Raw genomic sequence first — 25,030 nt, forward strand, 5'->3', positions numbered from 1 at the left:
AAGAAACAAGATAGAGGTTAAACTAAAGGTTTTCAGGTTCCCATTTTCTCCCTCCCTGCAATAGGGCAGAAAAAAAAGCTATGACATTTTAGTGGTTTTTGTTGTTGTTGGGGGGACTCGGAAATGTTCAGCTTTTACTCCTGGCTCTGCACTCAGTAATTACTTTTGGCAGTGCTCAGAGGATGACCTGGTCAGCCAAGTGCTAGGCAAAAGCAGAATCCTCTGTACTATTGATTGCTCCAGCCCAGAAGGCATTTTGAATCCTAAAAGTTACTTCTTCCCTGCTTATCTTACAAAGATAAGGCATATTGACATCTGGCCATCACAACCAAACCAGAAGACCAGACAGGAAGTTGCAAAAGCCCTTGTAGAATTGCATTTTGAGAAGTCTGCTTTGTGAGGCAAATAAACCTAGTTTCTCCCACTAATGTTGGGACACTTTTGGTGTGTCGATTTCTCCAAGATGTTTGGCTTGGAAATAAACCCATCGAACAAGAACCCATTAGTGGTGGAAATTTTGAGTGTATGGGGCTAGAGTGATAGTACAGTGTGTAGGGTACTTGACTTGCAGCAGTTTACCTTGGTTTGATCCCTGCTGCGAATGTGTTTGCGTCCCTAAGCAAAACCTTAGTGGGTCAGATAATCCTCACTGGGAATAAGTGGATACACAAGGCAGACGAATATGGAATATGAAATATGAAATAATGATACCACACGCAGTATGTGTGGGGTCAACACATCTCTGGCAGGAGTGTGAAAAATTTAACCTTTAGGAAAGGGAGTATATAAAGAGAGAAAGAGGCAGTCATATCATGAAAGGAATGTAATGTACATTGTTTGATTTCAGAACAAATACACAGAGCTTTTGGTGTTTTGTAACCTTAGAATAGAATAGGTTTCACTTAGGAGTTAGAGGATAAAAGGAAGACTGAATTCTTACATATTAAAGAAGTTTCTGTCCCAAGGTGTCATTACTGATGTAAATTAAAGGATAGCAGGAATTCTGGTTTACTCCTGATAACAAATATTCTTAACCTGAGGGAAATTGTATTCTAGCTAGGGGCTAAGACCCACTTCCTATGATCTAGTAATAGAAAGAGAATAACACTAAAGAAAGGGATACAATAATTATACCTAGTGAAATAATCTAATTCTACACTGACCAAACCTGTTTTCAAGCAGGTATTCAAAGTGACAGAGAGAGTAGACCATCATCTTGGAGATGCTATGTTTTGACTTGTCCTTCGGGAGTAAAAGCCTGACAGAAAGAGAGGTAGCTGGTGAACTTTGAGTTGCAAATATACTAAGCCAGCAGGGAACTTCTAGCAGCTTGCTTTGGTACTGAAATTCCTTTGTGAGTGTAGAAAAGCTAAAGCCGAATTTCTGTAGTAGAAAAGAAGACAAAAATCAAATAAATCAAGTAAAGAGAAAATGTAATGTCACAGCCATGTTAGAATTATAGCCAACAATCCAACCAAAGGGTCAATAATTGACTTCTCTGAACGGGCCTTTTGTCAGATAATTCTTAAGAGGAAAATTAGGCACTCATCAGGAAGGCTAAAGCCATGTCTGGTGTGTGCTTCCTTATGCGAGTGGTAACAAATCCCCAAATCCCCAATGCTTCTTGGATCCTGCCAGGAGTGATCCCTAAGACTGGAGCAAGAAGTAACCCCTGAGTACAACTGGGTATGTCTCCAAAACAAAATAAAACAATATAACCGAAAAAAGTACAATCAATGTTGACAAGTGAAGGCCTTTATTCTCCATACCAGCAGTCCCAGAAAAAGGATCTCAGAAGAATATTCACTAGAATGCAGCAGGAAGCCATCTTATTGCCTTGATCAAAACGTGACAAAATTCACAAAAATGAAAATGGAGTCCTGGGCCGTTTTTTGCTCTCTTTTCTCTTGCCTGGTTTAAAACATCTGAAACTCCATAGGAGAGAAGAATCTTATTTCTTTCCATGCCAACTTTGGTCTAGAAACCTAGACATTTGGATTCTCCCAAAACTTTGCTCCTTCTGTGGGAATGAGAGAATTCAAAGAAGAGAAATAAAGCAGTAGTCATAAGAGAAGCTGTGTCAAAAGTGAAGGATAATGGAAACTTTAAACTAGCTTATCTAAATGTACAGGAACCAGTTTATAGGGAGGGTCTTTCTTCTGAGGAGCTTCACAGGCGATAATAAAGAACTTGTATTGGGCAGCATCTCTGTAACGGCAGAGAGGATACTTTCCTGAGGTGAGACTGCATTGAGTCAGGTTAACAGGCTTTGGACTCTGGTGGCAGTTTTTCCGGCCATTCTTGCAGCCAATGTTGGGCAAATTACATGTGGCAGCCACATTCTGGAAGAAATCATGCAGAAAGGAGTTTTCAGGTTTACAATGCAGGGTATAATTATTGACAACATTCATTGCCTTGTTACATTGAAGAGATTTAGGTTGTATATGCTGAATTTCAAACCATTGGGCCTTGGTGAGTCTTTTAGGCCAAACATTAAGTGGACATGCTGGCATCCATAATCCCAAAAACAAGAGAAAAAGATGAAAACGTTCCAGAAGATCAAGCACCATTTTTTGCTGTGTGGCAGGAAGGAAAAGAATAATAAATAAAAGCAATAACAGCAAGCATTTAAAAATAAACTGCTTTATTTTTAACTTAAAAAAAGTTTTTGTTGGCAGAGAATGACTCAGGGGTAGGTCAACCTAGTATGCCTGTAGCCCAGAGTTGGTTTTACACCAGAATACTTCTGGGGTAAGGTCTCCTTGTATTTAGGCCAAGGCTTTTCCTTTCTATTTCCCCCATATTTTGCTGGGCCTATACAAACAGCAATAATCGCCACTTTCACACCTTTTTTTACTGTATTTCTTTAACTCTTATGCTTAAAAAAAAAAAAAACAAGAAGAGTTTACTACATCTGTTATTGCTTTAAGGAGTTCACTGGTGATACAACAATTTTCACAAATATACTTGCTACTGAACTTTTTCTTCTTTATCCTCCATTTTCTTAGATTTTCTTTCAATTTACTATTTTTTTTAATAACTGCTTTTGGTCATCTTGAAACAAATGTATTATGATCAGTTATGTCAACTATGTGATGCATTTTCTTTAAATGTAATGATTAAAAAAAAGAAAGAACAAAGGGGGCTGGAGAGATAGCATGGAGGTAGGGCATATTTGCCTTGCATGCAGAAGGATGGTGGTTCAAATCCCGACATCCCATATGGTCCCCCGAGCCTGCCAGGAGCGATTTCTGAGCATAAAGTCAGAAGTAACCCCTGAGCACTGCTAGGTGTGACCAAAAAAACAAAACAAAACAAAATTCTTAGTAAAGCTGGAGAGTTAGTACAAAAGGTAGGGCATTTTCCTTGCAAGTGGCTGCCCTGGGCTCAATCTTCAGCATCCCATATGATCCCCAGAGGCTCACAAGGAGTCATTCCTGAGTGTAAAGTCAGGAGTAATCCTAAGCATTGCCAGGTGTGGCCCAAAACAACAACAGCAAACCTTTATTCTTTTAAGTTTCATAATCTTATGAAGAAACTGAAACTTTATTAAAAGGGAAAATGAGGCAAAGATACTTTTTTTTAAATATATTTTTATTTAAGTAACATGATCATAGTTGGGTTACAGTCATAACCATAACACCCCCCTTCACCAGTGTAACATTACCCCTCCCCCTTTCCATCCCCTGCCTGTATTCGAGACAGGCATTCTACTACAGTTATTTGTTTTTAAGTTCAGTAAGTTGTATTTTTTTTTCCCTTAAAGGATAAGAGTAAAAAATATAGTAAAGGTGTGGTAGTGGCAATCGCCGTTGTTTGCATAGATCCATAAAAATGGGGAAATGGAAAAAAAAATCCTTGATCTGATTACAAAAGATAACTTTCTACTAATCAACAGATCCCATTCTTTCTTACTCTGTACTCATACATATGTGTCCTCATGACATGAATGTACCAGTGGTCCTCAAACTTTTTACTTAACAAGGGGCCAGTTCACTGTCCCTCAGATCATTGGAGGACCGGACTATAATAAAAACAAAAATTATGAAATTATGAACAAATTTCTATGCACACAGCATATATCTTATTTTGAAGTGAAGAAACAAAATGGGAACAAATTCAATATGTAGCCCTCAGGTTGTAGTTTGAGGACCACTGTAAGATTGTCGTAGACCCTTCCTTCCCCCACCTCAACAAATGTTTTCCCTTTACTAATTTGACCTGGTCCTCTCAGCAAAATTTGCTGTCTTTCTTTCCCCAGCCCTGATCCTTTTTCTTACCTGGTTTCTGTGATGAAGTCCTGCTGAGAACAGTGCTTTAGAAGCAGTTGTTAGTTAGTTCTATGCTTAGAATCTTTTTCTCCAATTCTCCCCAACATGCAGAGCTGCCTGAGGACAAAGAAAAGAATCTAATCTCCTATAAAGAGAAACTTTGAGGTCATCAGAGAAACTTGTTTTGCAAGTATGGATAAAACCTCTGACTTTCAAACTTACTTGAAATAGTATCACTTTTCTTAAGCAGTGAAACTAGAAACTTACAATTTTGAGGAACTGATCCCTTTCTTATTTCCTTCCTGATATGTATCAAGCTGCAGGTTTTTGAAGTTCTTTCACTTCAGTTCCTTTAAAGGATATAATATACTATGTAAATCACATAGTATGTAAATCACATATCACAAGTCACACATATGCCAATCACATGATTGGCAATGTACTTTCCAATAATGTATATTGAGGCAGATACTGGATCCGCAGATTCAGGTTTTGTGGAGAAAGGTGAAAATACAAATATGTCATAATTAATAAATATTAAAAGTACAAACACTTGATATGAGAAAACAGTAGGGGACTATGAGGCTCTAGAAAAGAAAAATAATTATTTCTGAGTTTTAAGGATTTTTCAGAAATTGGTAAAGAGGAGAGTAACGAATGTCATACCCAAAGGAGATACATGTGTATAGAGACCCATAAACAAGAAGGGCACATTCAAGCTATACGCCCCTAGAATCTGTTCTTAACTTTCCTTTGATGCTAGAATACCTGTTTTCAGAACTTCATTGTCTTATGGAGCCCCCAAGAACCCCCAACTCCTAATCTCTTCCCTTTCAATCATTCTACTAGCCATCATTGAACATAAGTAGTGGAATCCTCTTACCTTGTGCATTTAATAGCTCCAATGATCTGAATTTGAAAAAGTTACTCTTTTCACTAGCCCTAAGCACACAACTTGTGGACATGGGAATTAAGGCCTGATATGACAAGCTCCAGCTAGAACAAAGGCCAGGAAAGGAAAGTCAAACAGGAAAATAAGTAGCATACAATATTTTCCCTTGGCAAACACCCTAGCAATGGATTCTTACCTAGGAAGAAAGCCCTAGATGAGTGGGGCAGGTTGGGAGAAATACTCTGGGGTGATTTATTTGAATGCAGAGGAGAAAGCAGCAGCGCCAAGAAGGAAGTATGCACCTTCCTCTCTATCCACCTCTGTTCCTCAGGGAAGTGGCTCGGAAGATCTAGGACTGTGGGTTCTAGAAGTAGCTCAGGTCGTTTGAATCCATTGCTTTCTTCACAGAAGAAAAATTCAGGGAGGAATGAGCAGTAAAGTAATACTTTTTTTTTTAAGATACTATTTGTCTGGATACCCAACTCCTGTTTTTCAGGACATAGATAAGACAGACATTTAAGCCACTCCTTCAATCTTTATAAATATTCTTTGAAAAAAGGAATGAGAGAGAGATGTGTGTTTTGCTCTGTTTCTAGTATATTCTGGACTGCAGTAAAAGTTGCTCCTTCCTTGCAAAAGCATCGTTGACTGTGTGGGTTGGTTTTTTTGATGCACTTGCCAGAGAATCTTCAGTTGACTTCTGTAAGATACTATAATTTTGGATACATGACAAAGGAAGTGCCCAGGGGATGATACTCCAAAACATGGTGCTTTGGTGTATTCTATATCTTAAACTGAACATGTTGAGAAGATGGTAGAATCATGTTCACTTTAATCTCTCACAACTCACCCATTTTTCTCTGGAAACAAAAAATAAAGTTCTTCTGTGAAAGATTTACCTGGGCTCTTTCTGCTGAGCCAGCCTACAGACACCAAGGATTAAAATCTCTCCTGGACCCATACCCGGTAAGATGTCCCCACCCAATGAAGGTGGGGCCAATTCCTGCCATGTGATTGGGAACCCAGAGCTTATAAAGAACAGCGGCCATGCTCACTGCCTCTTTTCTGCTGAGCCAGCCTACAGACACCAAGGACTATAATCTCTCCAGGACCCACCCCTGAATTCCATTTCTGCACATTGTTAAGAAGCAATCTACAGCCTTACCAATGGAGTAATTTTGCAGTACACCCCCATATTTACAGAAATCAAGATGGCTCCTCTAATAATCTAAAAAGTAGGAAACATCTAGCTCTTTCCAGGTATACGGTTTGGGGAGGCCCCATATCGGTGCCCTTGTCCCTAGCCTGAAGATTGCTGGGAGGCTTGGCAGGCCCCCAGCCATCCTTTTCTTTTTCCCCTAACTCCAGGCCCTCCCTATGTGCCAGCTCAGATGGCCAGAAGTGAGTTCAAATGGACTCTTAGTGGTCCTCAGGCTTCGCCCTCCCTCTGTACTCCAGGGGGGGAGGTGCATGGGGAGGAGGGTGGGCAGATATCTGGCTTCCAGTTTCCTCTTTGATTCTGGAGACCAGCTCTTGCCAGGTATAGGGTCTGGGGATGCCCCATACCAGAGCCTTTCTCCCTAGCCTGGAGAATGCTGGGAGGCTTGGCAGGTCCCCAGCCATCCTTTTCTTTTTCCCCTGACTCCAGGCCCTCCCTATGTGCCAGCTCAGATGGCCAGAAGTGGGTTCAGGTGGACTCTTAGTGGTCCTCAGGCTTCCCCCTTCCCTCTTTACTCCAGGGGGGAGGTGCATGGGGAGGAGGGCAGGCAGACATCTGGCTTCCAGTTTCCTCTTTGATTCTGGAGACCAGCTCTTGCCAGGTATAGGGTCTGGGGAGGCCCCATACCAGAGCCTTTCTCCCTAGCCTGTGGAGTGCTGGGAGGCTTGGCAGGCCCCCAGCCATCCTTTTCTTTTTCCCCTGACTCCAGGCCTTCCCTGAGTGCCAGCTCAGGTGGACTCTTAGTGGTCCTCAGGCTTCCCCCCTCCCTCCCTTGGCAGGCCCCCAGCCATCCTTGTCTTTTTCCCCTGACTCCAGGCCTTCCCTGGGTGCCAGCTCAGATGGCCATAAATGGGTTCAGGTGGACTTTTAGTCCACCTTAGATCAACTCTTGCCAGGTATAGGGTTTTTCTCCCCTAGACTTCAGGCCTTCCCTGGGCGCCGGTCTAGGTGGACTCTATAGGGGTCAACAGGCTTTCCCCCTACCTCTCCCTACACTAATGGGTATGCGCTCTGGGAGGAGGGTAGGCTATTCTAGCACTGGTTTATGTTGGGACAGTCACTGGAAATTTGTTCTTCGTGTTTTCATATTAATAGTATTATATGCATATATTTTATATGTCCATAATATCCATCTTGTTTTGTGACCTTGATGTTGCCCTACAAAGCTCATTTCTTTTTTTTTTTGAAGTTTTAAAATAGCTTTTAATAAAGTATTCAAAGGTTTTGATCTGCTTCTATACAAAGGTAAGAATCCCACTACCTAAGAAAAATATACAGATTTTGTTAAGAGTTAATATTCCGAGAAATTTGAGGCTGACATGAAACCTTTAGATTTCTACTGTTTCAATTCCAAAGGACCGTGGATAGCAATTTCAGTACACAAAACTCCACACTGCTGTTGAGTCCCTTTTCTCCTGGGTCAGACAGCTTTATTCTGCTTCATTAACCCCTTCTTTGCTCCTTGATGGATCTTGGGATCCAGTTTCCAGATTTTTGGATTTCCTGGGGATTTGCACAGATGAAAACAAACGGAGAACAGATTCTTGACTCATGTCTGGATACTGATCCTTGAACTGCTTCTGGGACAAGCAATCAGTTAGGTCCACACAACCCAAAAGACAGCCTGATGGGTAGTCGTTGGGAATTCTATATCTTTCCCTCAGAGAAGGCGATAAGTAGCCTGAAGTTCTGAGATTTCTTGAGGGCGGGTCTTTTGGCTGTAGCTGCAATCCAAAGACGTCCTCTATGAGGGGTGTACCAACTTCTGCCCTCCACCCTTTTAATACCTCTGACAAGCAGAGAAGCCCAGGGTTGATGCATGGAGAGACACCAGCCACTATCGAAGCCCTCCTGAAACTCCTGGTCCTGAATTCGCAACTGATGCCGATAGGAATTAGACTCTGGCTCTAATCCTGCAGGATGGAAAGTCTTTTTCTGGGAGATGGCTCCAGTCTGATCAACCCACTGGGGAGGAGGCTGGCACAGGTTTGGGTTCACCAGAACTCCTAAAGGTTCATCAGAAGATCTATCCAATTTGATCAGAGGCTGGAACAAAGTTCTATTGGCAATGGCCTGTATCGTCTCATCTAGCTTGCTATGATATTCTGCTAGTGGATTCTCATCTTCCACAATCTTCCTGCCTGCAAAGTCAATGGTGATCTTCTTAGAGAGCCGAGAGGCATGCCGAAATTCTCTCAGTTCCTCCTCTCGTTTCTGTAAGGTTTCTCGCTCAACTTTTGACAACCATTGATTGGAATCACTGGCAAAGTAATCTGACTCATCATCAATGACTTGGGTTCTTCGAATGCTAGTTCTGTCAAACTCTAATAGCTTGTCTTTATGCTTGATAGCCTTTTCCAGACCAGACTTAATTCTGAGCTCCTGATGAGGAAGAAGATCCTTGGTAGGGAGATCAGCCTTTCCAGAATTTTCCGTCCCTGCCAGGAATTTTTTGAGCAGCTTCTGGCTCTTGTTGGAGTCCCTCTGTAAAATGCCCTGCTCCTCTCGAGTGCACACCAGGGAACTGCAGAATAAGCAAGGGCCAGAACCTTCTTGTTCACAGACGATTCTGCCACAAACCAGACAGTTATTGATGAGTTTGTGCTTCTGGCCCAAGCAGTCACAAGGATGACGCCCAGGAATCAGAACTGCAAGTCTATCCTGTCCCTCCTTTGTGTACAAGCTCACAAACTTTGTCTTCTTTCTCGAAGAGTTGTTATTCTCTTGTGCCTTGGCCAAATCAAAAGGGGTTTTGACTTCAATAGTTGTGTCAGGTTCAACAAATGCAGGGACTTCCTGTCTGTTTCTCCCTTTCCGCCGACTCCTCTTTAATTGGTCTCCGGATCTCTGTCCATCTGAAACATCATCCTTTTTGAAGGACTGCTGCTGATTATCAGAAATTATCTCTTTATCATCCTTTTGCCATTTGGTTATAAGTTCCTCTATGAATTGGCCTTTAGGACCCTCGTTTCCCTGAAGGAGGTCAGTGACATATTCTCGTATTTCTTCAGCATTCTCAATCGATAAAACATACTGCACGATTTCCTCGCTGACATCCAGGCCGAAAGTTTGCCGCAGCTGCCGGGTACACCAGTCCACCAGCTGCTCCCGGAACGACGCGCAGGCCGCAGCCATCTTTCGCACCTCATTTCTAATATTTTACTGCCGCAGTCCCAATCCTTACTTCCCCCCATCTTCCCATGTAGGTGTGAAAGAAGTGAAAAACATACTTTTAATGAAAGCTTTAAAATATGATATGAATTTATTAAACTCCAGCCATAAGTTGCTTTTCTCTCTCGTTTCATTTCAACTAATCATGCTGTTTTCTTTAACTGCCTGCCTGCATATTTCTTATCTGCCAAGTTACAGAACCTGCCTGCCGGCCTCGCAGCTTTACGAGCCCCTGTGTGACCCACCCGCCCTCAAGCTCCTGTGTAACCCACATGCCCTCGAGCTCCTGTATGACCCACCGGCCCTTGAGATCCTGTGTGACCCACCTGCCCTTGAGCTCCTGTATGATTTGAAAATGCTGCCACCCTGCCCCTCGGCCTCCCTGCTTCCTGCTCCTGTGTGGCCCACCCGCCCTAAAATCTTGAAATTTGAAATCACCTTTATCTCACAACCCCCGGCGCAGTTCTCCTACATCAGTGCTCATTCCTATTTCTTTTAAGATTGTGCTTTGATAATAAGAATAAATCAACCTGTCTAAATTCTGTATAAAAAGAGACTGGCTTAAGGTTTCAGGGTCCACAAACCTCTACTCTGCCACGGGTACGTTTCGGACCCTGACTGGTCAGATAATATACGGAATTCGCTTGCATTATTGCTGGGCTTGAGTCTTTTCATTACACTACACCTGGCAGCTGGAAATCGGGTTTTCCGGACCCTGCAGGTGCAGCTAAAGACATGAAGCTCACCACATAGAGTGATAAGTGCAGTTAGAGAAATAACTACACTGAAAACTATCATAAAAATGTGAATTAATGAATAAGAGAAGAAAAAAAAAGCCTGTCTCAAGTACAAGTGTGGGTTCGGTGGGGAGTAGGTAGATCTGGGAAATTGGTGGTGGGAATCCTGCACTGGTGAAGGGGGGTGTTCTTTACATGACTGTAATCATGCAACTACAATTATATTTGTAATCACGGTGTTTGAATAAAGATAATTAAAAAAAAGGTTTACCTGGTAAAAGTGAGATATCCATATCACTAAAGAAATAAAATGTGACCAAAAGAGTTTTTTTTAGCAAGAATTCTTGTTACCTTGTTAATTCTTGTTACTCTTGTTCTTGTTATCTTTTCACTACCCCTAATCAGTTTTTCACAATTGTCTGGAAGATATAATTTCCTGGGGCTGAAGAGATATTACAGTACATAGGACATTTGTGTTGCACAGAGCCAACCTGGGTTTGATCTCCAGCACCCTATACTGCTGCAGGCATCTTGCGTCTCAGCATATTCTAGTGGGGATGAAAATTCCTTCATGAAAGAAAGCGGGCACACAAAATGGACAAATATGAAATATGAAATAATGAAACCACACACAGAGTATGTGGGGTCTACACATCTCTAGAAGGAGTGCGACAAGTTTAATTTTTTGAGCAGGGGAATTTATAGGAATAAAACTAGCCATAAATGTAGAGAAGAATAATTATAATCACAAAGCAAAGTACAACAGTGACAATACCTAAGCTATGAGTGTGACTGTAAAAATTCTAAGTTACAAAAGAGAAGGTTACAACTCAAAGCAGCTCTTTGCAAGCTTACTTCAAATGTAAATCAGGATTAGGAGGAAGTAGAAAATATCTAGGAACTTGGTCTTCTGCTGAGCTGGGCTCTATTGTTTTAAAAGTCAAGTAAAGGAAGAAGCCAAATCCCCTAAAATGTGTTTTCCTATTTCTAAAGGAGAGTCAATAGCCCTTGATACCAGAGACTGCAGCTACAAGGACATATTTGAAAAAGAGAAAAAGTATTGTCTATGCTTTTAGGACTGGCTATTATCCAGAAAAGTATTCTTTGGTGCTGGAATTTCTGTGCCAAATTATTTGATAGAGGCTACAATTATGCCTGAGATTTTCAAAGGAGAGATAGCCAAATAATGACCAAAAATGTAATTCCAAACATCTCTTCGGAAATTCCTCAACCATCCACGCAGGGGAAAAAGGCATGCACAACGGGCCTTTTGAGGAATGCCATGGGGGTTATTTCAGTACTCCCCACACGGAAAATCTGAGAATACATCTGGTGGGCTGAGCTCCCCTAAAAGTTTTGTTGTTGTTTTTTTTTTTTGGTTTTTCGGGCCACACCCTTTTGATGCTCAGGGGTTACTCCTGGCTACACGCTCAGAAATTGCCCCTGGCTTGGGGGACCATATGGGATGCCGGGGGATCGAATCGTGGTGCTTTCCGTGGCTAGTGCTTGCAAGGCAGACACCTTGACTCTAGTGCCACCTCACCGGTCCCAACTCCCCTAAAAGTATATGTATGCTGTGGCACTATACATTTCCCCCAAACACTGCAAGTAGATTCCTGAGAGAAAAGCTAGTGATCCTTGAGCATCACTGGATGTGGTCACCCACAAAATAAGATACACAGCTTCCTGCTCTGGTGAATTTATTGGAAGTCCATGGTCTTATGAATATTGTCATTCATATGCAGAAATTTAGTAACACTTGTATGGTGTTTCTCCTGTTGATCTTTTTTTGTTCTGAAGGGGTGGTGGCACCTGCCACACTCAGGAGCTATTTCTGGGTCTGAGCTTAAGAATGGTCTCTAGTGAAGCTCAATGACTGGTGTTGGGGAACTGAACCAGGTCTGCTGCACACATCTTAACAGTTATACTACCTCTCTGGCCCTCTCCTGTGAATCTTATCAGTTTTATTTTCAGACCTAGTCAGGGACCCTGACGGTGTCAAAGGAAACATTTTCCTTTTCAATAATGACATTATGCATTTATCAAAAAAAACCTATAAAATTGTACAACGCAAAGAATTGATTTGTTCTGGTTTGATTTTTTTTTGTTTTTAGGGTTCTTTTTTTGGGCCACACCTAATGATGCTCAGGGGTTACTCCTGGCTATGCACTCAGAAATCACTCCTGGCTTGGGAGACCATATGGGATGCTGGGGGATCGAACTGCCGTCTGTCCTAAGTCAGCTACATGCAAGGCAAATGCCCTACCACTGCGCCATCGCTCTGGCCCCTGGTTTGATTATTTTGGTCAGAACTAACAGTACTTGAGAGCTACCAGGTCTGTGCTTTAGTTGCTCCCTGGCAGTGTTTGAAATGACATATGGTGCTCGGATTAAATCCAGGCCTCCCACATGCCAAGCATGTGTTCCAGTTCATTGAGCTATCTCTCAAACAAGAATGAATCTATGTAAAGTATAATATCTATATAATAATATATTAATACTGGCTCATAAGTTATATCTTTAATAAGTCATATGGTTATCCTCATACCCATTCCTAGTTGAGAATCATTATTCTCAACTGATACTGCTTGTCATGCAGTAACCAATTTCTCAAGACTGGACTCCTACCTGATTCCTGAGATGAAGTTTTGATTCTTATCTTACCAAGGTGTAAAATAGATGGAGAGGTGTTTATGACCTCTTAAATTATTCCAAGTCTTGAAAAATGTAAAGAGAAAAATACCTTTCCCTTCTATTGCAGCCAGGTAGGATGAGGAGAATACAGTTTGAAACACCAACCAGCCTAAAGGCATGAAGGCCTTTGAGATAAAGAATCCCAAAAAGTCATTGAGTTATAGAATTCCACGCTAAGTGTGAGGAAACTGCCAGAGAGGAGAGGTGGCTGGACCCCCTGAGAAGAAAGGTCCCACTCCTGGAATACAGGCCATGAAAGAATATACAAAGAAGGCCATTAACTGCAACTCCACTTTCTCCTTTGCAGCCTAGAAATGGGTTGAGGGAGAGAAGTTTGGGAAAAGTGTAAGCAAACTAACCAGGACAAAGAAAGAGCATGCATATATCACCAATGGTCATGCTGTCTGGCACACATTGCCTGTACACATGCCCTCACACCTCTCCTCTTGAGATGAATATTCCACTATGAGGAACCCCATGTTCCCTCATGAGCATGTATCTTAACTTTCCTTCCCTTCTCTTTCTTTATTTTCCAATAAACTCATCATGCTTTATTATTTTTCTCTCCTAAAACTTTTTTCTGTGAGGAAAAAGTGGCAGACCCAAAAGTCTGGATTAGGTCTAGGACTGACTTTCCTTTTCTTCAAAGAGTAATTACTTGTTCCAGCCTCAGTTCATGACTACCTGAGATATCAGGTGCTAAGAATCACCTCCCAAGCTGTGCAGAAAAAGTAGACATCAGGTGCAATTTGATAACTGCCTCCTGGGGCAGACTTTCATTACTTCTAAATCTCCCAGTTGCTTCCCCCAGAGGGTTGGTAGAGAGAAAACAACCTTTTTTAGGCTGTTACTGCTCTCCTCCCCACTTCTCATAAACCAACTGTGGAGCCTTTACCAGCAACACATCTACTCTTCTAAATTACTAGCTGAGCCACTGTAATAAGAATATGAAGATAAAACTATATAAAGTTATATGGTGTGTTTTACATAAACAGAGACTTACTAAAATAATAGACCCAAGGCAGAGGTTAAATCTGTGCTTTTTATCTTGTTTGATGAAGAGTGGAAAGTCAAAGATGTGATTGAACAAAAGGTATGAGCTAATAGTGAAGGAGAAGAGGGAATGGGGGAAGGGGCTTTAAGAAATCTGTTCAGATTCTTTTCAGTTTATCCAGTTTTAGAGGTATGAATAATCTCTTCCTCTAGGAAAGGTTTCCTCTAGGGAGGTTATCTCTCACATGAAAATCTTAGAAAGTGCTTCAGAAAAAGGGTAGAAAATTACCATTTCTCAAACTATTTTAATTGGAAATATACAGTATGACAAATTTTTATATTTTGGAGTAATATGTGCTAAATCCCAACAGACGCCCTTTCAATAAGGAATGAATGCTGATGGTGGGCTTAGCCCTTTTCCAGCTTTACAATGCTAATGCAAAATTAAGGGTTCTGAAGTAGATCCATGATAGAAAATGTAATCACATCTATGTCTTCTCCACATTCTGTGCTAAAGGTGTTTGTCTAATTCCAGTTATTTACCTTTTTCTAGACCTTTATATCCTTGTTGGCTGAAGAAGTAATAGACCCAGCCCCTGATAACTAAAATTACATAAGATTAGTATCTTAGTTATTTACTACAATTTTCAGTCATTTTCATACCTTTTAGGAACCCCTCTTCCATGATTGCTGAGGTATTTCAGTATCAGGCATCTGAGCAGTGAATGACCAGAACAGTAAGTCAGAGGCTGATACTAAGTTCCAAATTTCTTTGTGAGGTTTAGTTTTATTGTTTCTGCAGAGCTGACATTTAATATGGCTTCCAAATGTTAGTGCATAATATTTTGTCTCATTACTAAGTTAAATTATTTCTTACAATTTTCTTCTTATCTTCAGAGCATAAAATGTGTGCAAGGTTTAATTATGGAGAAATGAATTACAAGGTATTATATAATTGAATTTCTGGGAGCTAACTAGCATATCCACGAGGAATGAAGAAACACTGTAGAGGAAAACATCTTGTAGGGTAGAAGTAAAATTGTACAAAAGTGATAACACAGATGTTTCCTGTTCATAGTAATACAAATAATTTTTGTCCAGCAGGAAACATAAATTCTGTAAATCAGTATCACATTTGAACTGTTTCTGACATTTTACTGATTATCTCATTAATTAATGAGTTTAAAATGACTATTAATGTATTCAATGGTAAAGTCTTAGTCTTTAAACATTCATATTTTACCTTTATAATTTAAAAATATCCTTTAATACTTTTACAGGTATATTTTAGCCCAAAATACACTCTAAATAGTCATTTGTCTTCTTAGCCACTTTCTCTCTCTTTTTTCTTTAAATTTTAATTTAATTTAATTTTGCAGAGGAGTCAGATTGAACCAAAGCCTGAAAAATGCGCCTCTACACCCCTTTAAAGGCTGTATTCAAATGTCTTTTTCCTTTTCCTTCTGTCTCTCCAACCATAAAACAACTTTTCTAACTTACATTTGTTCAGACATTTTTTTTCTTTTTTTTATATTTTATTTAAACACCTTGATTACATACATGATTGTGTTTGGGTTTCAGTCATGTAAAGAACACCACCCATCACCAGTGCAACGTTCCCATCACCAATGTCCCAAATCTCCCTCCTCCCCACCCAACCCCCACCTGTACTCTAAACAGGCTTTCCATTTCCCTCATACATTCTCATTATTAGGACAGTTCAAAATGTAGTTATTTCTCTAACTAAACTCATCACTCTTTGTGGTGAGCTTCCTGAGGTGAGCTGGAACTTCCAGCTCTTTTCTCTTTTGTGTCTGAAAATTATTATTGCAAGAATGTCTTTCATTTTTCTTAAAACCCATAGATGAGTGAAACCATTCTGTGTTTTTCTCTCTCTCTCTGACTTATTTCACTCAGCATAATAGATTCCATGTACATCCATGTATAGGAAAATTTCATGACTTCATCTCTCCTGACAGCTGCATAATATTCCATTGTGTATATGTACCAGTTTTTTTTTTTATTTAAGCACCTTGATTACATACATGATTGTGTTTGGGTTTCAGTCATGTAAAGAACACCACCCATCACCAGTGCAACGTTCCCATCACCAATGTCCCAAATCTCCCTCCTCCCCACCCGACCCCCGCCTGTACTCTAAACAGGCTTTCCATTTCCCTCATACATTCTCATTATTAGGACAGTTCAAAATGTAGTTATTTTTCTAACTAAACTCATCACTCTTTGTGGTGAGCTTCCTGAGGTGAGCTGGAACTTTCAGCTCTTTTCTCTTTTGTGTCTGAAAATTATTATTGCAAGAATGTCTTTCATTTTTCTTAAAACCCATAGATAAGTGAGACCATTTTGCGTTTTTCTCTCTCTCTCTCTCTCTGACTTATTTCACTCAGCATCATAGATTCTGTGTACATCCATGTATAGGAAAATTTCATGACTTTATCTCTCCTGACAGCTGCATAATATTCCATTGTTTCCAGAGTCTTGCTATGGTAAATAGTGCTGCAATGAATATAGATGTAAGGAAGGGATTTTTGTATTGTAGTTTTGTGTTCCTAGGGTATATTCCTAGGAGTGGTATAGCTGGATCATATGGGAGCTTGATTTCCAGTTTTTGGAGGAATCTCCATATTGCTTTCCATAAAGGTTGAACTAGACGGCATTCCCACTAGCAGTGGATAAGAGTTCCTTTCTGCCCACATCCCCGCCAACACTGTTTATTCTCATTCTTTGTGATGTGTGCCATTCTCTGTGGTGTGAGGTGGTATCTCATCATTGTTTTGATTTGCATCTCCCTGATGATTAGTGATGTGGTGTTGTATTAAATATATAAGGAAGGGGCTGGATGGCGATGGATGGAGGTGGATTTCTCTGTTTGCCATCCCAGGCCACGTGGCTCAGCAACCCCCATGCAGCCGGCGGGTTCCAGGCCCAGGTAATCAGCGTAATCAAGACTCACTCACAGGCAGGCATTAGGAACCATCAGCTTTATTCATGCCCTAGCCACCACGTGTGTGTGGCCTATTTCATAACCTTTTAAGCATTTAGCCATTCCAGGCTACCCTGCGTCTAAACTCTTTCAGCCATCTTCCTCAGAGCGCCCAGCAGGGCCAAAAGCCAAAAGCCCCTTAATCCCCTGGCTTCCGGGTTTATCTACCTATTCCAAGACCCCTCCCAGGAATGGGCCGGGCTTTGCAGGTAAAGTCACACCTATTATCCGGTTCCCAAGACCCCTCCCAGAAATGGGTGGGTCTCAGATAAGTACCCTACAATGTGGAGCATTTTTTCATGTGTCTTTTGGCCATTTGTATTTCTTCTTTGTCAAAGTGTCTGTTCATTTCTTCTCCCCATTTTTTGATGGGATTAGATTTTTTTTCTTGTAAAGTTTTGTCAGTGCCTTGTATATTTTGGAGATTAGCCCCTTATCTGATGGGTATTGGGTTTTTGGTTTTTGGATCACACCCGGCAGTACTCAGGGTTACTACTGTCTCTATGCTCAGAAATTGTCCCTGGCAGGCACAGGGGACCATATGGGATACCGGGATTCGAACCACCATCCTTCTGCATGAAAGGCAAATGCCTTACCTCCATGCTATCTCTCCGGCCCCACTTGTTCAGAGTAGTGGTTGCATTATATTATAATTGTTACATTATAATCATCTCATGGTATAATTGAAGGATAAATAAGTTTTCAAACTTCACATTTTCCCCCATCTTCTCCTACTTTCTCTCAAAGCTCTTCAAAGTGTGGTGGTTTTCAAACTAACCACACATACCTTTCATCCTGCTAGTTGAGTTAAAATTCCTCTGTAAGCTATGGATTTACAGATATCCTGTACTCTGGCTGTTGAGCCAATTCCCCACTTCAGAGTGTCTTGTGCTTTTATAAAAATCCTCATCTATTGGAGTTAAGGAGAGGAGATGAAGATGAGTACCTTGTTACGTTTATTTTATTAAAGCCAAAATTCAAGTACCAACACATAAGAAAAGATAGTAAACCAATTTTGACTGAGAACTGTCTGTATTGTCCCTAGTCAGCTCCTCCCATAACCTTCAGCTTATTCTGCTTATCACTACTAGCAATGTCTATATTATAATCAGAAAAAAATGCTGTCATATTAGACATATTTAAATAGCATACCTTAAACATTCATATAGCTCAAATCATATCTAAGCATATTCTGAATCACACATCCCTGTGCCATATCACTTCTGCCAACTGCACAATACAGATGCTAAAAACATAGTATATACATTTTGCCATTTGACTCTTAGCTTAGAGGATATCTCATTTGATAATAAAATACTTCTTTAAACTGAAAATATGCCATGTATCTTCAGATAGAACAAAATTGTAAAATATAGATGTTCATTTTGATAATTCCAAACTTTTCCAGGTTTCTCCTTCTTTCTTAAACCCAGAATGGGAAACCAATCCCCTTATAGATAGCACTGTATAGATAGCACTATTTTAAGATAAATTTCTAGATAGTGTATCCAAAGAGAATGGTATATAAAACTTATTGCCATTGATAGAAATTATCACTCTGCACAAGAACTGGTGCAGTAAGGAGATAAAATGATATTCACGATACCTCTTCAGAAACAATATTACAAACTACAATATCTAAAAGAAAAAGAGAGAGAGAATGTTTACCGTAGAGGCAGGAAGGAGAGTGGGCAAGGAGTGTGGTAGGAAAACTGGAAATATTGGTGGTGGAAATTGTGCACTAATGAAGAGTGTTGCACATTGGATGACTGAAACTCAGACATAAACAACTTGGTAACTGTGTATCATATGGTGATTCAATTAAATAATTTATATAAATATAAAATAAAACATTAAAGGGAAAAATCTTATTGTCAGTGAAGTGGAAAAAGTTGCTGTCCTTTTTTTTCATTTTGCATTTTTTTTCTTCTTCTTCAAGTAGTGAGGCTTAAAGTATTACAGGACCTCACATTGTACCACTAAGCCGCATCTCCATTGGCTGTCATCTTTTTTGTTTATTTGTTGTTGTTGTTGTTGTTGTTGTTGTTGTTGTTGTTTGGGTCACACCCGGCAGCGTTCAGGGGTTACTCCTGACTCCACGCTCAGAAATCGCTCCTGGCAGGCTCGGGGGACTGTATGGGATGCCGGGATTCGACCAATGACCTTCTGCATGAAAGGCAAACGCCTTACCTCCATGATATCTCTCTGGCCCCAGCTGTCATCTTTTAAAGGAAAGTAGATAACCCGGGAAATATTTTCTAAGCCGGAAACTTTCGTTTCCTGAAATCCATAACTCTGAAAGATGATGTTTATCTGGCCTAATTTCCTTGTAATGCTTCCTTAAACCTACTGAAACACACACAGTTATCAAAGGGCATTTTTCTAGTTATCATTATATACAATTTATCAATAAGAATATAAAGAAGGGACACCAGAGAGATAGTATAACAGGTAATGCCCTTGCCTTGTACATATCTAACCCAATTTGGGTCCCCCAATTCCCTATCTGGTCCCCTGAGCCAGCCATGAGTGATCCCTGAGTGCAGAGCTAGGAGAAAGCCCTGAGTACTACTGTGTGTGGCCCTAGCCAAGAAGAAAAAATAATATATGATTCAGGAGACAACACCTGAGATATACCACTTTATTATGATAATTATTTCAAGCTGAAAGATGAGCAAGGCCCCAAAGACTCAAGAGCTATTTAAAATAAAATTTACTTTACTTGGGACTGGAGAGATAGCATGGAGGTAAGGCGTTTTGCCTTGCATGTAGAAGTCGGTGGTTCGAATCCCAGCATCCCATATGGTCCCCCTGAGCCTGCCAGGAGCGATTTCTGAGTATAGAGCCAGGAGTAACGCCTGAGCACTGCCTGTGTGACCCAAAAACCATTAAAAAATTTTTTTACTTTACTTAAAGAGTCTATATTACATAGTTGACATAGTTGATCATAATACATTTGTTTCAGGTAAGTGGAAGAGAAATTATTTTAAAAAGAAAGAAAAAAGAAATAATAGGGAAAAAAAAGAAGTACAGAGACAAGGAAAGTTGAGAAACTTACTGTATCTCCAATGAGGTCATTAAATAGTTGTCAGAAGATCTAGTAAGATCTTATTACTAGTTGACCATAATGTTACTGCTTTTGTTTCTAACATTGGCAGATACACATTGGCATCGAGATTGGTCTCTATGGGGATGATAGTATTTAACAAAAATGGAGCTGTCCAAAATTTCCAAATATTATTGCTGATACTGTGGCTTTTGTGGGGTATGGTTTCAGCTGCCAGGGCTTCTGGAAATATAAGGTGGGGAAGAGTGTCCACACTCACTCCAAAAAAAGTCCTATAGTCACTAAGCTATGTCTAGCAGTCATTCAATTACATAATGAAAACCTTCTATCCCTTACCTAGTATTAGTTTCTCCCTCCCTCATATAGGAACTGAATATCTTTTGCTCCACAGATGAGTAAATTCACACAGTACTTGTCTTTGTAGTCATGGTTTATTTCACTCAACATAATGTCCTTCAGGTCTATCCATTTTGTCACAAATGGTGGGGCATACTTTCTTTCTTTGGTGGGGGATAGATCCTAATTGATGTTCAGGAGATATGAAGGTCCCACAAAGAGTTCTTGGCCAAGCAGGTCACAAGCTCAGTGGAAAGGCCCTAAGATACAATGTATATGATACTGATAGCTCCAGGTTCATAGCTTGGGAACCTCCAGGACTGCACATGATAGTACTCAGAGAACTATGAGGTATCAGGAATTGAAGCCAGGTAAAGAACATTCTAAGCATATGCTCTATAATAACCCTTGGCCCCAAGAATTACACCTACTTTTTTTTAATATAATTTTTATTTTGATCGTAGTGGTTTACATATTGTTGACAATAATATTATAAGTACATATTTACATAAAATCAGGGAGGTTCCCATCACTGATTTGTCCTCCCTACACCTCCGTGTTCGTCTTACCTCCCATATCCTCCTCCCTCACCCCCAGGGCTGCAAGAATATGTGGTCCCCTCTGTACCTAGCTTACTACTTAGTAGTCTTGGGCTTGGTGCCTCCCTTATTTCCCCCTCTAACTGGGAGGAAGGACTACATTGTTCAAGTTATGTGGTTTTATTTGAAGAAGAGAAAAGTAATAAACTGGGGTAAAAGTCTAATATGCCGAAAATGGGCGGAATCATTCTAGAGGCTCTCATTGTCGATTTGAGAGATAAAGGAGAAAAAGAAGATGAAACACCCCCAACAGTACAAAAAGAAGTGTCAAATATCCAGTGAACACTCCAGTGATAACAGTAGACACCACCAAAAAAGCCATGGTCTTGAGTTAAAAAACATGGCAGAGCACCTAAAGAAAGAAAAGAAAAGAAGAAAAAAAAAACAATATAAATATAAATGGGGACAGCAACTTCAATAACCACACCGAAACAAAGAAATCGACAAAAAGTAGATAGGTAAATAAAAATAATAATAATAATAATAATAATAAATAAAGAAAAAAATAATATATAAAAGATAAAAAATGTTTTGTGTTTTTTGCCCTTTTTTCCCCTCCTGCACTGGCACAGTAAATATTGGGGTCATTTGAAAAGGAACTCACTTTGCCTAAGCGTTATGGGGTTTCTCCACCCTTGGGGTATATTGTCACGGGATTAACTATAGACTGGGTGTCCCTTCGCTTGGGTGCTGGGTACTGGTTCGTTGGGGTAGGAGATCAGTCTTGATGCCTAATGGATTAAGAACTAAGGGAGAAAGAGCTTTAATATGGTGGGAGGTCTGGATGGGACTGAGGAGTGAAGGGATAGTTGGATTTCCAAAGGGGGGAAAGGGGAAAATATATGGAAGGGGTAGGAAGGAAGAAAAGAGAAAATACATTAGAAAGAAAGGGAGAAGAGAAAAGAAAAAAAAAGAAAAGAAAAAGAAAGTAGTGAGAAGAGAGGAGAAAATAGCAAGGGAATGCTAGTTTGTTTGAATGTGTTCAATGAGTAGGGTCTGTAGTATGTCTGTATGTCACAGTTGCTGCTTCGATGGTCTGACTGGTCACATGCTTCAAATCGTAAAAGAAGGTATAACCTAGAGATAAAGTGTATGTTAAAGAGTTTTCTCGGGACATTCTCATAGTGCAAGCTCGGTATGGTATCTCATGTGATTGAGCCCCGAGATGCCATCTTAGTTTGTCCACCCTTTGTATCCAAGAACGCCTGTGGACAGAAAAGCTGAGAGGTTTTTTAAATATAGTAAGATTAAGGCATTAAAACATAGTGTTATGGGATGTTTCCTTTGGAGTCAGTGATTTCCCATGGTATACTTTACCTGTGATCCTGTATAAGATCTCTAAGGGATTATTATGGGCCTTTGTAGTAGAAGGCTGAACAATTACCTGTTCTCTCTATGCTGCTGTTTCTACTGTTTCTGGTTTCTTTGTGGTATAATGTGTAGTCAAGAGTTTGTGTTGTTCCTTTTTTATGTATTTTGGGCACTGCTCCCGAGTATACGTTGAGTATTACCATGTTTGAAGTTTCTACCGTATTATATCCTGTTATTTGATTGTTGAGTATTATAAGTTGTATATATGGTGTATGTTCTAGGTGCTTCAGAATAGTGCTATCATTCTGTGTTTATCTTTTGTCTTCTGACTTACTTCGTTTAACATAATATGTTCTAGGTCCATTCATGTTGCTGCAAAGTCTGTGATTGTATCATTTCTGACTGCTATGTAATATTCCATTGTGTATGAACACCACATCTTAATGATCCATTCATCTGTTGTTGGACATCTAGGTTGGTTCCAAGACTTGGCTATTATACTGAGTGCTGCGATAAATAGTGTGGTGCACACGTATTTTGGAATGAATGTCCTTCCAACTTGGGGGTATATACCTTAAGAGCAATTGCTGGGTCAAATGGCAGCTCAATTCTGAGTTCTTTGAGCACTCTCCAGACTGTTCTCCATGGGGAATTACACCTACTTTTAAAAGATCCAATAATATACTATTTCATCACGAAGCATCAAAGATGTGAACATTAAAGCTAATATGGGATATCACTGTTGGCCAAGAATTGTTGGTCACCTGCCCTGTTTCCTCTTTCTCCCCCCATTTATTCCTCCTCTTCCACCTCTTTTTCTTCCTTTTCCTCCCCTGCTCTCCTCCATTTCCTCTACTTTTTCTTTTAATTTTTGGGCCACTCAACTGATGGCTATGCACTCAGGAATTACTTCTGATGGTGCTTGGGGAACCATATAAGATTTGAGAATGGAACCTGGATCTGTCACATGTAAGACAAGTACCCTACCCACTGTACTATCTCTCCAGTCCCCAGTCCCAATTTATTTTTAATTGAATTATATGCCTATATCAGGTAATATAGATTCTCTTTAATAAAATCACATTGTAAATAGGTTATTGGCTTGAACTATAAAGTGAAACCTCACTTAAAGGGGAAAGATTGTACTCATGGAATCTAAACCACATTGCAATTTATTGAAATTCAAATATTTTTGGTTTAATCCTTTCCATCTTTAGCAATTAGTGTCTTTATACAACACTGTTCCACAATTTATTTATAAATATTCAGAAAAGGAAAAGAGGGAGACATGGAATAATCGTTTTCAAGAAGAATCATTTCCTGAGTAACCTAGAGGATTCTGGGTTGAAGTCATTCATCCAATAGGCTTTCATCTTTTACCGTAATTTATGGAGTTACTAAAGTGCATGTATTTATATATTTCATGTCATCATAATAAAAGGTCTCCTTGAAAATTAAACAATTTGAGGCCGGAGAGATAGCATGGAGGTAAGGCATTTGCCTTTCGTGCAGAAGATTGGTGGTTTGAATCCCGGCATCCCATATGGTCTCGAGTCTGCCAGGGGCAATTTCTGAGTGTGGAGCCAGGAGTGACCCCTGAGCGCTGCCAGGTGTAACCCAAAAACCAAAAAAAAAAAAAAAAAAGAAAGAAAGAAAGAAAAGAAAGTTAAACAAGTTATTAAATAATCAAAGTGAGGAGCTCAGGAATAACCCAACACATTTTATTGAGAGAATTCTCTACTACTCTGGGAAGAAAATGGAATAATAAACTCCTTTGTCATCAGATAGTATAATTTATCAAAACAATCAATAAAATTTTAACAGTATTTTTGGTTATCAGTTGTGGGGTTTGAGGTATTGAATATTCCCAATTGCCAATTATTCACTAAGTCAAAGCTTCAGAATAGTTAAAATTTTATTCTCTGATTTTGATTTTTAGGTTACATACTCATTGTTTGATCTACCCATAATTGCTTTCTGGTCAGTAGCAGAGATCAAGAAGTTGGTGGGTTACTTTCCTCACAGCATGTAGAAATTTTTCCTGTGTGACTTTCCAGGACAGGCAAGTTCAGTCTGATTATGATTCTAAGAGTATGTGGTAGTCTTAAATTTTCTTTCAGACTGTCAATTCATAGAAAGAGATTTCAAAATGAAGTTTCAACTTCTCATTCATAAGCTATAGGAGAATTCAAAAAACATAGAAAATAGTTTACACACAAAAACCACAGCATTTTTCTTGGGTGTATTCAGATAAGCCCTTTATTACAAAGAAAGAGTGTAAAATGGTCAAGAAGAGTGAATAAGACTTACTGATCTGCTACTTTTTTTTAATAATCTGACTTATTAGGGTGAGTCAAAATTTGACATGACAGAAAGAAAATTCCTTGCATTATTTCTTGACATTATTAGACCCAAACATAGTAAAGTTGTCCAGTTATACAAAACAGAGCTTTCATTTTGCTAATATATGTAGTTCCAAGATTGTTATATTCCCCCCAACAGTTGATTTGTGGTAATATCAAAAAACAGAACTTTCAAAGCATTTCATGCAATATACGTAAAAATAACTGGTCTTAGAAGCCAGTTATTTCTTGTCTTCTCTTTTCCAGTAATTTTATGTCTTTTAGTATATCCTTTAACATGATTTTTCCTACATGGAACAATACTAGTGTTATGGGATAATTAAGATGAATGAGCAATATTTAAATGTTCAAAGTGGTATATAATGCTGAATTC

At 39.7% G+C, this 25,030-nt stretch overlaps 3 protein-coding genes across 4 annotated transcripts in view; all 3 read right to left on the reverse strand.

The window, feature by feature from the left end:
• Positions 1-25,030, reverse strand: part of LOC126001437 (ribonuclease 4-like) — a 150,994-nt gene that overhangs the window by 98,162 nt on the left and 27,802 nt on the right. The window lies entirely within an intron of this gene.
• LOC126001434 (ribonuclease K6-like) lies at positions 2,106-2,570 on the reverse strand. The gene has a single exon (XM_049768698.1). It carries the CDS (start codon positions 2,568-2,570, stop codon positions 2,106-2,108), a length of 465 nt encoding a protein of 154 aa, XP_049624655.1.
• Positions 7,702-9,517, reverse strand: LOC126001359 (activating signal cointegrator 1-like). The gene is given in 5 exon segments (XM_049768612.1): positions 7,702-7,888; positions 7,891-7,920; positions 7,923-8,027; positions 8,030-8,089; positions 8,092-9,517. Coding segments are annotated over 5 exon segments (1,707 nt in total). The 3' UTR covers positions 7,702-7,802.

The sequence above is a fragment of the Suncus etruscus genome, chromosome 2 (genome assembly GCF_024139225.1).
Source record: "Suncus etruscus isolate mSunEtr1 chromosome 2, mSunEtr1.pri.cur, whole genome shotgun sequence".
Classification (NCBI taxonomy): domain Eukaryota; kingdom Metazoa; phylum Chordata; class Mammalia; order Eulipotyphla; family Soricidae; genus Suncus; species Suncus etruscus.